This window comes from Parambassis ranga, chromosome 8 (genome assembly GCF_900634625.1).
Source record: "Parambassis ranga chromosome 8, fParRan2.1, whole genome shotgun sequence".
Taxonomy (NCBI): domain Eukaryota; kingdom Metazoa; phylum Chordata; class Actinopteri; family Ambassidae; genus Parambassis; species Parambassis ranga.
In genome coordinates, this window is record NC_041029.1 from 5,014,658 (window position 1) to 5,028,693 (window position 14,036).

The following is a 14,036-nucleotide window of genomic DNA, read 5'->3' on the forward strand; positions in this document are numbered from 1 at the left end:
GTAAAATTAAGCTTGTTGAGCAAAAATGATTCAATTTGTTCACATATTGAGAAAGTTATGGCCAAAATAAACAGAAACATTTCTCTCAACAGTGCATGAGGGTTAAATCAGAGCTCTAGTACGCCTCCAAAAAAGCAAATTAAATAAAGATTAATTCTTAATTAAAGTAACAGTCTTAATTTACAAGTAATCATTTTTATTTGTATATACTCTATTTTTATGCTTCTCATTAAATCAGAGCTCTAGTACACTTCCAAAAAAGCAAATTAAACAAAGAAAAAGAGACAAACAAAACTTTATTATGACATCAGTGTTTTAATCAAACTTCAAACTTGTTCATGGTTAGATGGATGTCAACACATCTCTAATGGAGTTTGTGTCCTGCAAATAATTCATGTAATATCAGTCACTGTATGTTTTCTAATTTGAATGAAAGTCAGCTTTTATTATTTAGCTTACCAACGATATAGTTCTTATATTCATATTATACACATGTGATTTGGAGGATGGGTGAGTTAAAGGGATAAAATAAGTTTCAGAACTTCCCTGAAGCAGTGACAGTTCATGACCTGTGCATTTCTAAAAACATGGCTTAAATTCAATATCGACAAACCACTATCTGAACTCAGATTTTTAATCTTCTGTCCCAAACAGTCTTTAGCCAGTCTGTTTATTTTTCCCTTCTCCAGGTCCAAGGAAAACAGAGGGGTTGGAAAAAGAATCCAGCACACTGACATACCCACAGAACCTACATCAGGCTGTCTTGCTGAAAGATAATCAAATTTCACTCTGCGTCCGGGAGGAGGCAAAAGTATTACAAGAAACTGAAACCATGCATGATGATCTTTTTTTTTATTATTGAAACATAGTACAAAAATTACATATTCACATCACAGGTCTATAGAGGAAACACCGCACAATAGGAAAAACTGTTTCTCAAAGAAAACTGCCTTTTTGGAATGAAGCAAATTCAAGTAGTAGTGGCATGTTTTTTTTCTTAACTCCTCATTTATACATATAGTACTATGTACATTTAAACACACAGGAAATAACCAGTCTGGCGTAACAGTTTAAAACTTATTTACAGTCACAATCATTTAGACATTGTGTACTTGGTGTCCTGAATGAGGCATACAGTACAGTAAAAACCCCAAGATAGTTCTGTTTGTGTCCAAAAAGAAAGCACAGATCCATAGAAAGAATACTTTAGTATTGATCATTTCATAGAATCGCTCTCTGTGATGATAAAAGTGCTTGACCTAATTTAGATGGGAATAAAAGCACGTAAACCCATCAGGATTCGCCTCATGCTGCACTGCTTCGTTAACAGCCAAGCTCAGCAACACCAAACATTCAGTGGTACACTGAGGTTCATTCAGCTGGTGATCCAACAGGTGTTCCTGACAAGTAATGAGGATCAAAAACATGTATCCACAGCACCACTGGTGTATAAAATGACAGAAAATTAAAGACAACTAAATGACTCTTTTCACAGCTCCTTTTTAAGTAGATGCCCCTGGAAACACAAATGACACGACCACAGTACCTTTGGCAAACATACAAAAAAACAAAACTTAAGAATTCATACAATCATAACTTTTTTTTTAAGGTTCGGATGCAGACATTTCACCTATTAATGAAATTCCCCACTTACAAGAGATTCTTGTACAGACAGTGCATACCAGAGACTGTTATTCAAAACCATCACAGAAACATGACATGTCCCCTCGCGTGAAAACAAGTCCATGAGGTCTCATTCCAACGTGATCTGAGATAGGTTGTTGTAGAGAGGTTGAAAATGACTGAAATGGGAACCATTGTACCAGGATCCTGAGGAAAAGTCAAGTCATGCTGCAGTGGTTTCAGAGCTGCGTGTGAGTCTTTGTTTATGGGAGGTATATTATATTATATAGCTCTATGCCTGTAAACATGTTGAAATGTAAAGTCTTTAGGTTATTCATTTTTCTCTGCTATCTTTTGTCTCTTGATTTCTGGCAACTAACAGACCAGTGCAGACTGACAGCAGTGAGGAACAACATCCGAGAACAAATGGAAAGTGCTGAGGCTGTCTGAATAACCTGTCTATAGGCTCAGAAACCCTGCATTGGCAGAATATTCTTCTCCATCAGAATCATCTTCTCTTTCCACCTCACCTCCGCTATGAGCTGCAACATTTTTCCTCTTCACTTGTTTGCTGGACGTGCCCCGGGGCCTCTGCATGGGCACTAAGAGGCGGAAGCCTGGCTGCGCGTTGGCAGAGGCTGTGCCCAAGGAAGTAGTGAAGGTCTTGATTGTGCAAGGCATTAGGGAGGAAGAGGAGCACGTAGACGAGGGGCTGACGCTCTGAACGGACAAGTATCCTGAACTATGAAGGTCGGCAGAGAAGGAGGGGCCTTGGTGATCTTTGATCACCATACTTTCGGCTTCACAGAAGCTGTCTTCATCGCTGGACAAAGCTCGGCAGTGCTCTTGGCTTCTTTCTGCATCAGTCATCGCGTGAAGCGTGATAGATATCATAGAAGCTATTGAGAAAGAAATAAGGTTGTTTTTATTATGAAGGACTTTGCACCTGCTGAGTAATGTTTGTCACATGATGTCCTACTGAAAGCAGCACACTTTTAAAAACCATTAATAATCACATTCATTTCCTCATACTCACCATCCTCATCTTTCTCTGCCTCGCTCTCCTCCTCTTGGTCCCCCTCATAACCAGAGCAGGAAGTGTCCAGACTCCAGTCCAGAATCTCTCCAAGCAGTGTCTCCTCCTGATTGGACAGCTCTGCTGTGGGTGTGGCCACAAAGCTGCTTCTGTAGGCCTGCACACTGTCATCGCATCTTCTTGAGAGAAAAGTGGACAGGCAGGGTTTTGGTGAGTCACAGGAGCTTCTCACACAGATGGCACAAACAAACACCTTCTGGTCAAGATGGTTGACAAGTCACGGCACCAGGGACACTCAGCCACAATAAGGACTGCTAAATGAGCAAGAAAAGTGGGGGTTGTGGACATTTTTTGTCCGCAAGTTCTAAGCACACATTTCTGGCACACAGGCCATCCAAAATACAGAGGTTAAATTAAGTTGCAAAGCTGGATCCTTATATTGGACACATTTTCTGGGATTTTGTGGATAGAGCTGTCATATAGTGTAGCTTAAAACTGTCTTTTTCTGGTCTCCATCACCTGCAGTCAAAGTAATTATCTGTATTCAATATCACAGCTTATGCACGGAACAATGAGCATTGAAGATCTCTACGGTTAAGCCAATTATTTCAATTTTCAAACCTAATGACAGCATGTTAGCACCAAGAACATCCATTAGTAATTATATATTTTTGTGCACATTGCACAGCTCAAAAATTAAATAATTAAATAAAGCTGAATTTAAAACTTTTACAATAATTTCTTATTTTGAATGATACGCTGTAGGTAGATTATTAACTTACCTCTTATTGGTGTTTGATGGAGAAGCCAGAAATGTATGGATGTCTGCTTGTTGACCAGTGGGACTGGGAGGTTCCATCTGAGGCTCCACCTCAGGAATCTCCAAGATCTGACACAGCTCTTTAAAATCTATAACCTAGTGGAGGCCATGACATCAATTAATAATCAATTACACACTGAAAAAAAAAAAAAAAAAAATCAGAGATTCTCAATTTTTTTTTCTATATGATTAACAAAGAAAAAAAAATCCTTGAGTACCTTTTCTTGGCTGATGCTCTGATATGCCTCATCTTCAAACCGTTGCTTCACGCCAGTAAGAGACACGTGTCTGTAGTCTTTGGGAACATCTTGACTAAAACTGAAGAGAGCAAGGGAGAAGAAGAAGAAAAAACTACTGAGTATGATCCACTTTATTTGCTGCATAATCAACTTTTAGGGACAAATCTCGTTACTTGTCCATTTGATTATTAGAGATTGTCAATACGACACTCAGCTATCAAAATGACTTACCCTGAGGCACGTTTCTATGATTCACTTCTGGTCTCTCACACACACACACACACAGTCGCATACACACACCTATATCCCAGATGTCTCCTACTGTCCATAACACTTTGTTTAAACCCTTGGTGGCCATTGATTTTCTTGGCTACCACATATTCTAAACAATCCCATATCTAATCAATGTGAATGCACGGGCATGCTGAAAACAGCCAGACACTTTACCAATCGATTCTTGTTTCTCTTTCATCTCTTTTATGAGGGAAAGCAGTGACATGGTCACTTAGAAGCCACAGTAACATATTTTCTACAGATTCTCAAATTTAATGTATACAGGAGACAAATAATCAATATAATGAGCATAGGTATGGATCTTGTTGTTTTATTCACAGTAGTGAGTAGTGAGCCAACAAATCTGGTCCAAGAACAGTGTTCAAGATGGTTTAAACCAGGCTCACCAGAAGACCGCTAAAGCTGGAACGTGATGACAGCAATATGTTACTCATCACTGTTGTCAGCTGAAGCAGATTGTGTGTATCTGCTAGATGCTGCATACAGTGTGTTTTTGAAAAACAACTTTCTTTGGCTACAACAGAAACTAGCATTTGTGTAACCGTATGGATGATTATTAGGGGCAACTAAGAACAGCAGCTACACAGGTACAGTGGGGAAAAAAAGTATTTAGTCAGCCACCAATTGTGCAAGTTCTCCCACTTAAAAAGATGAGAGAGGCCTGTAATTTTCATCATATGTATACCTGAACTATGAGAGACAAAATAAGAAAAGAAAATGTAGAAAATCACATTGTAGGATTTTTAATGAATTAATTGGTAAATTCCTCAGTAAAAGAAGTATTTGGTCACCTACAAACAAGCAAGATTTCTGGCTCTCACAGACCTGTAACTTTTTCTTTAAGAGGCTCCTCTGTCCTCCACTCGTTACCTGTATTAATGGCATCTGTTTGGAGTCGTTATCAGTATAAAAGACACCTGTCCACAACCTCAAACAGTCACACTCCAAACTCCACTATGGCCAAGACCAAAGAGCGGTCAAAGGACACCAGAAACAAAATTGTAGACCTGCACCAGGCTGGGAAGACTGAATCTGCAATAGGTAAGCAGCTTGGTGTGAAGAAATCAACTGTGGGAGCAATTATTAGAAAATGGAAGACATACAAGACCACTGATAATCTCCCTCGATCTGGGGCTCCACGCAAGATCTCACCCCGTGGGGTCAAAATGATCACCAGAACTGTGAGCAAAAATCCCAGAACCACACGGGGGGACCTAGTGAATGACCTCCGGAGAGCTGGGACCAAAGTAACAAAAGCTACCATCAGTAACACACTGCGCCGCCAGGGACTCAAATCCTGCAGTGCCAGACGTGTCCCCCTGCTTAAACCAGTACATATCCAGGCCCTGTTTGAAGTTTGCTAGAGAGCATTTGGATGATCCAGAAGAGGATTGGGAGAATGTCATATGGTCAGATGAAACCAAAATAGAACTTTTTGGTAAAAACTCAACTTGTCGTGTTTGGAGGAGAAAGAATGCTGAGTTGCATCCGAAGAACACCATACCTACTGTGAAGCATGGGGGTGGAAACATCATGCTTTGGGGCTGTTTTTCTGCAAAGGGACCTGGACGACTGATCCGTGTAAATGAAAGAATGTATGGGGCCATGTATCGTGAGATTTTGAGTGAAAACCTCCTTCCATCAGCAAGGGCATTGAAGATGAAACGTGGCTGGGTCTTTCAACATGACAATGATCCCAAACACACCGCCCGGGCAACAAAGGAGTGGCTTCGTAAGAAGCATTTCAAGGTCCTGGAGTGGCCTAGCCAGTCTCCAGATCTCAACCCCATAGAAAATCTTTGGAGGGAGTTGAAAGTCCGTGTTACCCAGCGTCAGCCCCAAAACATTACTGCTCTAGAGGAGATCTGCATGGAGGAATGGGCCAAAATACCAGCAAAAGTGTGTGAAAACCTTGTGAAGACTTACAGAAAACGTTTGACCTCTGTCATTGCCAACAAAGGGTATATAACAAAGTATTGAGATGACATTTTGTTATTGACCAAATACTTATTTTCCACCATAATTTGCAAATAAATTCTTTAAAAATCCTACAATGTGATTTTCTGGATTTTTGTTTCTCATTTTGTCTCTCATAGTTGAGGTATACCTGTGATGAAAATTACAGGGCTCTCTCATCTTTTTAAATAGGAGAACTTGCACAATTGGTGGCTGACTAAATACTTTTTTTCCCCACTGTAGTTATGTCCTCAAACTGTGGCAAAATGACCTAGACTTCACAGCAGAAATGCAGGCTAGGCCAATAACTACTGGTGATGAAAGAAGAAAATCACTATGCAGGCCAGACAACTGCCGCTTATAAGTGCCCAAACTGAATGCAATGCATCAATCACAATGTGATTGTATGTAAAGGCAAAAGGAAACAAACATTATTTATGCCACTTTTAAAGACATTTCTGGTTGCTAGGTGACCTCACAGTATGCCAGATGTCTAAGTGTGTATAATGATGAGGTAAACACATCACACCAACTAAAAAAAGTTGGAGTGCTCCCCGAGTGTTTAAATGTATGTAATGTGTGAGTGAGCGAATGGAGCGGCATTTATTTGCTTGCCTACCACTACAGCCAAAATACACACTGAGGAACTTACCACTTGACATAAAGCAGCACGGAAAGGGAAACAAGATCTTGCTTTGAGAAGCCAGTGTAGTCAGCTAACATGGTGGGCCAAAGGGGAGCTAAAGCATGAGAGAACACAGACATAAGTCAAGAAAAACGTAAACATCTTACCAACTGGAAGCAGTAAATTCTGTCAGTTTGAAAATAATTTGCAGTGTTAATGTTATGTTAATATTTGAAGTGAAATGATGAATACTAATGTTATTACCATAGTGATGTAGTGCCCGTGTAAGCAGTAGTGCAGCACAGGCTAGTTTGGCAGGAGGTGGTGCAGTGAGAGCCGAGTAGAGCAGTGACAGCTCACAGATGTAGCTGAACAGGTGAGTGGTTCGCCTCTCCAGGGGGAGCAGAGAGAGCAGCACCTCACCATAGTCCAGCAGTGTGGGGCACTGAGGAGAAGGTACATAAAAATAAGTCTTTACGTTCGCACTTAGCGTAGATGGGAGCTGATTTATATCTTGACATCATACACACCCTGATCTTTCCCTCCAGCACAGAGACGACCTCTCCCATCATACGAACCAGGTCCTCATATTTGTAGGTGTTGTCTGTGAGCCAAACAGCTTCTCGTATAGTCAGGATTTCTTTACTGATGTAGCTGAAATGAAAAGCGGTAAAGAGTGTCATGAAACAGTCACCAAGAGACAACTACACTCGTTTCCCTTCAAAACTATGGTATATAAAAAGGGGGGTTTCTGCTGAGTGTATCCTCACCGAGTGCAAACTACCATGCAGGCAATTCCTAACAACTGAAGTCGAGCTTTAGGGACTGAACGCAAAGCCAAGTAACGGTCAACACATCCTACGGTCACATGCAGCGTCAAGCTGGAGAAGTCCTTCATGGTGGTCACCTCCACGAGCCAATCCACTAGGATGTACCTAAGAAAACAAAGCGAGGAAGACACAACTGTAAAACATGCATTACACTGAAAAGATATAAAGGTCTATGTGTAAATAAACATATATGCAAGGCCCTCAGCTCCAATAAAGGGGGCTTTACAGGAACCAGGTCCATCTTTCCGTCTGAAAAACCTTTTACTGGAAAGTACTGCTGCTCTCTTTAATGTCATTAAAGAGAGCATAAGATGATGAAAACTTGATGAGTCATCATAGTGACTAACAGGAGCACTTAATAGTTTAGATTATTCATCAGCTGTAATTATGGCAGCACAGCTTACCTCATGGTGTCCTTGATGCCTTGTCTGAGGATGCCCTGACCACAGTGTTGGGATGCTGGATAAGGGCCGCTAAGGAGCTGGGCCACCAAATCAGAGCAGGCCTTTGACTCCAAACCCAGCGGATTCCCACTGCTGCATACTTTAGCCAAGGAAAACTGCAGAAAGAGGTCCCAGTGTCAAATGTTGCTCGACAGCTGGATGACTTGTGTTTGGTTGAGCGCTGGACTAGTTTATTGCTATAATCACAGAGTCATTCAGATGAGTCATGTTTTCGTGATTCAGTGGGATGACAAAAACAGTATGTCAAAATCTGTCAAGCCCCCTTGACACTGCAGGATAGTGTTTCCACCTCCAACTCAGGACAAATGGAGGGGTGGCACGTTACACAAAAAACATGACAGATGAAAAGCCTTCAGAAGACAACTCAGAAAAGAACAGAAACAAATGCTCCAGAAGGACAAAGAAAGACACCCCAATGACTGAAAATGCAAAAGAGTACATTCAAATAAGATTTGTTCTCAGTCACACACCTGGGCCTCCCAGCATCCTTTGCCAGCATAGTCCCTGAGGGTTCGTACATACTGCAGGTACCTGCCAGGATCTGCCATCTGAAATACACACAGAACAATTGTTAACAAAAGCTTTCTACACAATGAATAAATTGTTAACCAGTTCACTTGGGTCATCTTTAGCACATCTTTCACTCACAGCTGCTTTACGGCTGTGCTCCCACAACAGATAGGAGCTCTGTAAACAGCCTGCCTTTGACGACTCCTCCAGCATAGGTATGGCACCTGAACGTCTTTCATCATCCTGAAAAAAGGCAGTACAGGTGTTAACAACTTACTCAACAGCATCTTAGCTATTCAAGGAGCATCATCAAAACTGATAGAGCTGCCTGGAGAAGCAGCAAAACATCTTCAAGGAACTCTAACAATGCCCTGCTTCAAGATCTTGAATGAAAAGCGACCTGGATGACTGACTTCATCAACATATCATCTTAGCTCCATATGATGAGAACTCATGTGGTGATGCTGATTCGTCATGGTGGTAAATAACAGAACACAGGGGCCTTTGAGTAATAAGAAGGGACTGTAAGATAACAGCAGTCACATGAGGAGGAGAAAAACAACAATTATTCCATCTGTGCTGCTAATGACTAGTCCGACAGCCCCCTCTGACAACAGAACACAGCTTTACACTTTGATTAGTGGCCAATAGAAACTCTGCTAACCACACCCAGACAATCAGATGCAGCCTGACTTTCACACTCACTTCGAACAGCTGCAACACTCTGGCTAAACAGTGCAACAAGGGCCCCCTCTTCTCCTGCAAAGAGACAAGACAAATACATTTAAGAATATTTTTTAATATTTATTTAAAAGAGAAAACAAAGACAAGGTTTCTGTGCTGAACTGCAAGGCCAAATGTGTTACATCATGAATGTAGGCCAAGCTAGAGTTGTATGTAAGTCATAAAAACAGCACATCAGCCTTTTTCTCTCAACCAGACAGAAGTATAAAAACCTACCACATTGCTATCACATTCTGCCTTGAGATGATCAAACACCACAGCCTTGCAGCAGCTGCCAGTGGGCGACCATGGGGGACGTATGAACACCCAGATGAAGGGATCTGCTGTGGGAGAGCGCAGAGTCTCTGCCAGGCTAAAGAAGTGGGAGGCCTTTCGACCGCACACATCCGCTCGTCCCTCGTCACTTAACAAGGCTGGAGGATAGAGACAGGAGAAACAAGTGGCGAGTTGTAATTATTGATAGTGTAGCATTCATTACACAGGTTTTATGTCCCCCAATTCAAAATAAGTAATCAATGTAATAAAAAAAAGACTGTCAGCTTGTGGTGCTCAAGCACCAAAACAATCAACAATGTTTAACTTACGTCCATCATTGTATAAATACGCTATCCCGAGCTTCACAGCAGCTTCAAAGTTCCCTCTCTCAGCAGCTCTGGAGACAAGGGAGACCTTTAATTACAAACTCATGTTGAAAACACAATGTGTCTTATTTGAAATACGAAATCGTACCTTTCAAACAGCCATATAGTTTTAGGAGACGGCCATGTGTCTCTGAAACTGACCCTGGCCCAAACACTAGAGTGGTTGTCAACGATGTCCCGCAGCTGGGAGTGAACCTAAAACGGAGGTCATTGCAATTAGTTCATACATATGACCCTTTAAAAGCAGGTGGTCACAAGATGCTAAGCCAGAACAAATCTGGGATGACACATACATGTCAGAGGACAGTGTGTACAGCATGTTTACTCACTGCTCGGACAGACAGGAGGTCCTCTGCTGAGAGACACTGGAGAACATAGAGAACAATCTCCTCAGGTAGTGACAGCAACGTCTGGGCTGGAGTTCGCTTACGGACCCGCTTCCGAGCTGGAACCGAGTAGCATTTTGAACAACGGCAGTGGACAACTGGAAGAAAAAGGATTTTAAATGTAACACAGTTCATATATACTAAGTTGTTCTTTTCTATATTCAGAGGCACGTTTTGAGTGTCCACAAAGTGACTCAAAAGCATTTCACAATATAATGACACCCCAGCAAAGCAATTCTCACATAAATGACAAACTAAATATTTGCACAGCAGTATAATGAGGTTAATATGTCAGTGGACAGCTGAAGGCTGAAGGCTAGGGCCCCACATTCAAAAACGTTAGGCATCTCTGGGTGGTCTAATCTAATCAAACCGTATATTTTAATGCAAAATATATGAATAAGTGTAAAGATTAGGTCCTCATAGTATTAAAATAACCATAAATCATCACATATTTAATTACTATAAGTATTAATATTCACGTAACGGCCAGGAGAGGAAGTTCTGAATGGGAGAAGTCAACCTAAGTGAGCGCCCAAATTTCCCTCCTGTGGTTCAGCAAAAGTAACGTTAAGTTACGATTTTGTTTCATTAGGTTCAACACTGTGTTTCGGTTTTAAGTAACCACAAGTGCCTATAACAGAAGTGGAGACAAGGTTTAGCAGCATAAATACTGCTAATTTGCGTTAATGTCATAGAAGGATCTATGGCTACATCAGTTAACGATTGTGGTGGCTAGTTGCTAATCTAGTGCTAACTATATTGAGCTACCAAAAGCAATACAGCATCGCAAACACTTATATAACGTTACATTTATATTAGTAGTAAGGATAAGAGAAGTAAAGTAACTTACCGCCTGCTTTCATTGCAAGTGCAGTGATCTCTCCTCAAACGCAGTGGTGCTTGCAGAACACAGCAGCGATTTAAACGTTCCGGCAAAACTCAGCTATATTCCACACATACAAGCTAACAGACGGAACTAACGGAAAACATAAATATACGGTGTTACAAAATTGCAGCCTGTGTGTGTAGCGCTGTAGTGAAAGCTGGATAATATCTTTACAAGTCTTCAGCTCTCTCTTGAATTCAAATTCAAGCACGCGTCCTCTCTTTTTGGACCCGCCCCAAAGATACTCGAAGGACCGCCCGCGCTCACTGTTTAAACTCTACTTTCAATCTGATTGGTGTACAGCGATGACGCCCACCTTCCGTATAGATGCCATTTTATTGGTTAGTGTGAAGATCAGTGGCACCGATTGGCCAGCTCTTATAAAACGTAAAATGTCAGAAGCTCATTGGAGAACGTCACACAATTTCGAAGTACGCGCTCGCCAGAAAACGAATATGATTGGTTGACCTGATTATGAAGCAAGCCACAGATCCGCCTTTTTATGGTGCATTGTGGGACGTGTAGTTAGACCGGAAATACGGTTTAAAGGTCCCTTATTTAAAGGGACAGGCGCAGAGTAGACGCTAAGTAATGTCAGTGCCGGACTAATTTACACAACAAAGAGAGAAAACGATTGTACACTTGTGTAAAAACACCGAAACTGTGGTGTAGTTCAAATGTAGTATAAAATTAGCTTTTTCCAATGTGGCAATGTATTTAGTCATCAAGTATATTTATGAGTATTGTGCTGATCAATAGAAATCCCGTTAAGGTTTTGCTCTTGTGTGATCCTTTACTAGCAAATTATTTGCAGAACAAACCTCCACTTTCCTCCCCACATTTACAACATAGAAAGCCTTTCAGGTAGAGTAAATAAAAAAAAGTGTGTGTACTAATGCTGAAACTGTTACAGTTCGAAGTAAAGCCAAGTGTGTGTGATAAAAAGTAATGAAAACACTAGACACTAGTGAGGCAAACAACATCATTGATGTGTTCCTAGTAATGGACACAAGGAGAAATCATCATACTGGTTGCTTTGACAGTTTGCACATCTTTCTCTATCACTCTCACACAGAGGGGGGGGGGGGGGGGGGGGGGGGTCCGTACAGAAACTTATTAATTCGATCAATATTTGTGTGACCAAGCACAGATGTAAATGAATAAAGCAACAGACGGGCCCAGCCTGTGAAGCAGCCTTTGAGAAAATGACATGATGATTAGAACCATTGTGTTGGATCCTCATTGTGAATAAATCTTCTCAGTTGAATAGTGTCATCTTGATTGCTCCTCTTTTTTTAAGAGGGTCATAAAGAGGCAGGGTACACTATAGTAATCATTTGTTCTTTTCCTGGCCCACTATTGATCTGCACATCACCTACTCAGCCCATCTCATCACACTTTACATGCTAGTGGTCAACATTACCTTTAACTACTCAGTTGCTCTGAGAGAGGAGAAAGAGGAGAAACAGAAGAAAATCCAGAGACCATGTGAAGCAATGTTTTACACGATTTCCAACAATGAAGTCAATATTTCTTCACATTGATCGTGTGGGTGCTAAAATCTCCCTGCTCATTGGTAATTCTTGCTCTGTTTAATACTGGAGGTGCAGTACGATCAAATTATCTGGGCTGGACTGACCTCAGACAGGGCAGGGGGCTGTGACATCCTCAACTGTGCACTGTTTCCATAGAAACTCCAACCAATATCCAGAAAACACACAGAGTGACCACGGCGGAGGAAACTTAAATTAGACAGTTGCATTTAACCTAAATTGAAAATAATTAAAGCAATAAAATTGTAAGCCATATGCTGACAACACAATGAGGTCTATAATTTTTGTTCACTAAGTGCTTATTTTTTCTTTGCAGCATAATTATGCTGAAAGGATGTGTCATTACAGTGGGAGTCTGATCTGAGAAGTAAAGAGGACAGTGGTGATTTCACACCTCACTGGTTTCTTTTGTGCAGGTACTAATTCATGAGCAAAACATGTTTCTAAAATAGACATCTTATGACAGCTTGTGTAGGAAATAATGAAAATATTCTCCAGAACACTGACTGTTAAAATCCATTAGCATCTCTATTGTGATCATTTGAATGTAACTTCTCTCGTGATTTAATTTGACTGCCTCCCCAGGATTCCTATCTACACCTGTCTCCTGAACAGCTGCCCTAGAAGGTTTGAAACCCCCAGCACACTACACATGTTTAATTTGAACACAAAAGGCAGTGACTATACAGATCTGTCCTTTTTTTTTGCAGCTGATAGGACTTTGAATAAAACATAAACTGTCATCAGGCCTCGGATGGCTCTTATCCAGACTTCATCATGTCACACTGTGCTGCCTGTTGCATCTCTCTGGCTTTGCATATTAAACTGCTGACACTTTTGTATAATTCAGAAGTTAGATTAAAGACGAATAGCGCTCGGCTTTGAAGGCCAGGCTTGCAGATAGAGAGGCAGAGGCTCCCATCTGGTTTCCTGTCATCTGTGCTTACCCTAGCAATCCCACTGACCACTTCCAACCTCCCTCTGCACTTTGCCCCTGTTGGCCTCCCCACCCTTTATCCAGACCTAAACACTGTTCCCTCCACACCCACAGCGGTTTCCCAGCAGTTACAGCATATTAGGAAATGTCGTCAAACGATTTTTTTTGTTATTATTATTTTGACACAAGGTGTAAACATACAGTGCAGCGTGTGTGTGAGAAACAAAGGCACATTAAATACTGGATGAATTATAGAATAACAAAGGACAGAACAAATATACTTGAAATACAAAATAAACTCCTTAAATTGTGTTAATAATCATCTTTAAGTTAAAAAGACAAAGATGTTTCTCCATTTCTTTTCTTTTTTTTTTTACCAATAGGGGGTGTCAGGGTTAATCCTAATCTCTCATGTGCCTACATCACAGTTTCAAACACCAGTCTAAGACTTATTGCCTTATGTTACATGTAGAAGGACACGTACACTGG

General features: G+C 41.1%; 1 protein-coding gene across 2 annotated transcripts; it reads right to left on the reverse strand.

Moving 5' to 3' along the window:
* Nucleotides 1–986: 986 nt before the first annotated feature.
* On the reverse strand, nucleotides 987–11,238 carry ccnf (cyclin F). Of its 2 annotated transcripts, none has more exons than XM_028412041.1 (17): nucleotides 11,022–11,238; nucleotides 10,112–10,266; nucleotides 9,871–9,977; nucleotides 9,726–9,793; nucleotides 9,358–9,554; nucleotides 9,103–9,156; nucleotides 8,536–8,640; nucleotides 8,358–8,435; nucleotides 7,828–7,982; nucleotides 7,364–7,528; nucleotides 7,124–7,247; nucleotides 6,858–7,038; nucleotides 6,621–6,708; nucleotides 3,698–3,797; nucleotides 3,442–3,575; nucleotides 2,660–2,835; nucleotides 987–2,522 (listed from the first exon to the last, which is right to left on the reverse strand). In XM_028412041.1, the coding sequence occupies exons 1-17, from the start codon at nucleotides 11,032–11,034 to the stop codon at nucleotides 2,083–2,085; spliced, it is 2,340 nt and encodes a 779-aa protein (XP_028267842.1). In that variant the 5' UTR covers nucleotides 11,035–11,238; the 3' UTR covers nucleotides 987–2,082. The 2 variants fall into 2 exon arrangements, with proteins under 2 accessions (XP_028267842.1, XP_028267841.1); XM_028412040.1 differs by having other exon boundaries at nucleotides 2,660–2,838.
* Between the last annotated feature and the right edge of the window lie 2,798 nt (nucleotides 11,239–14,036).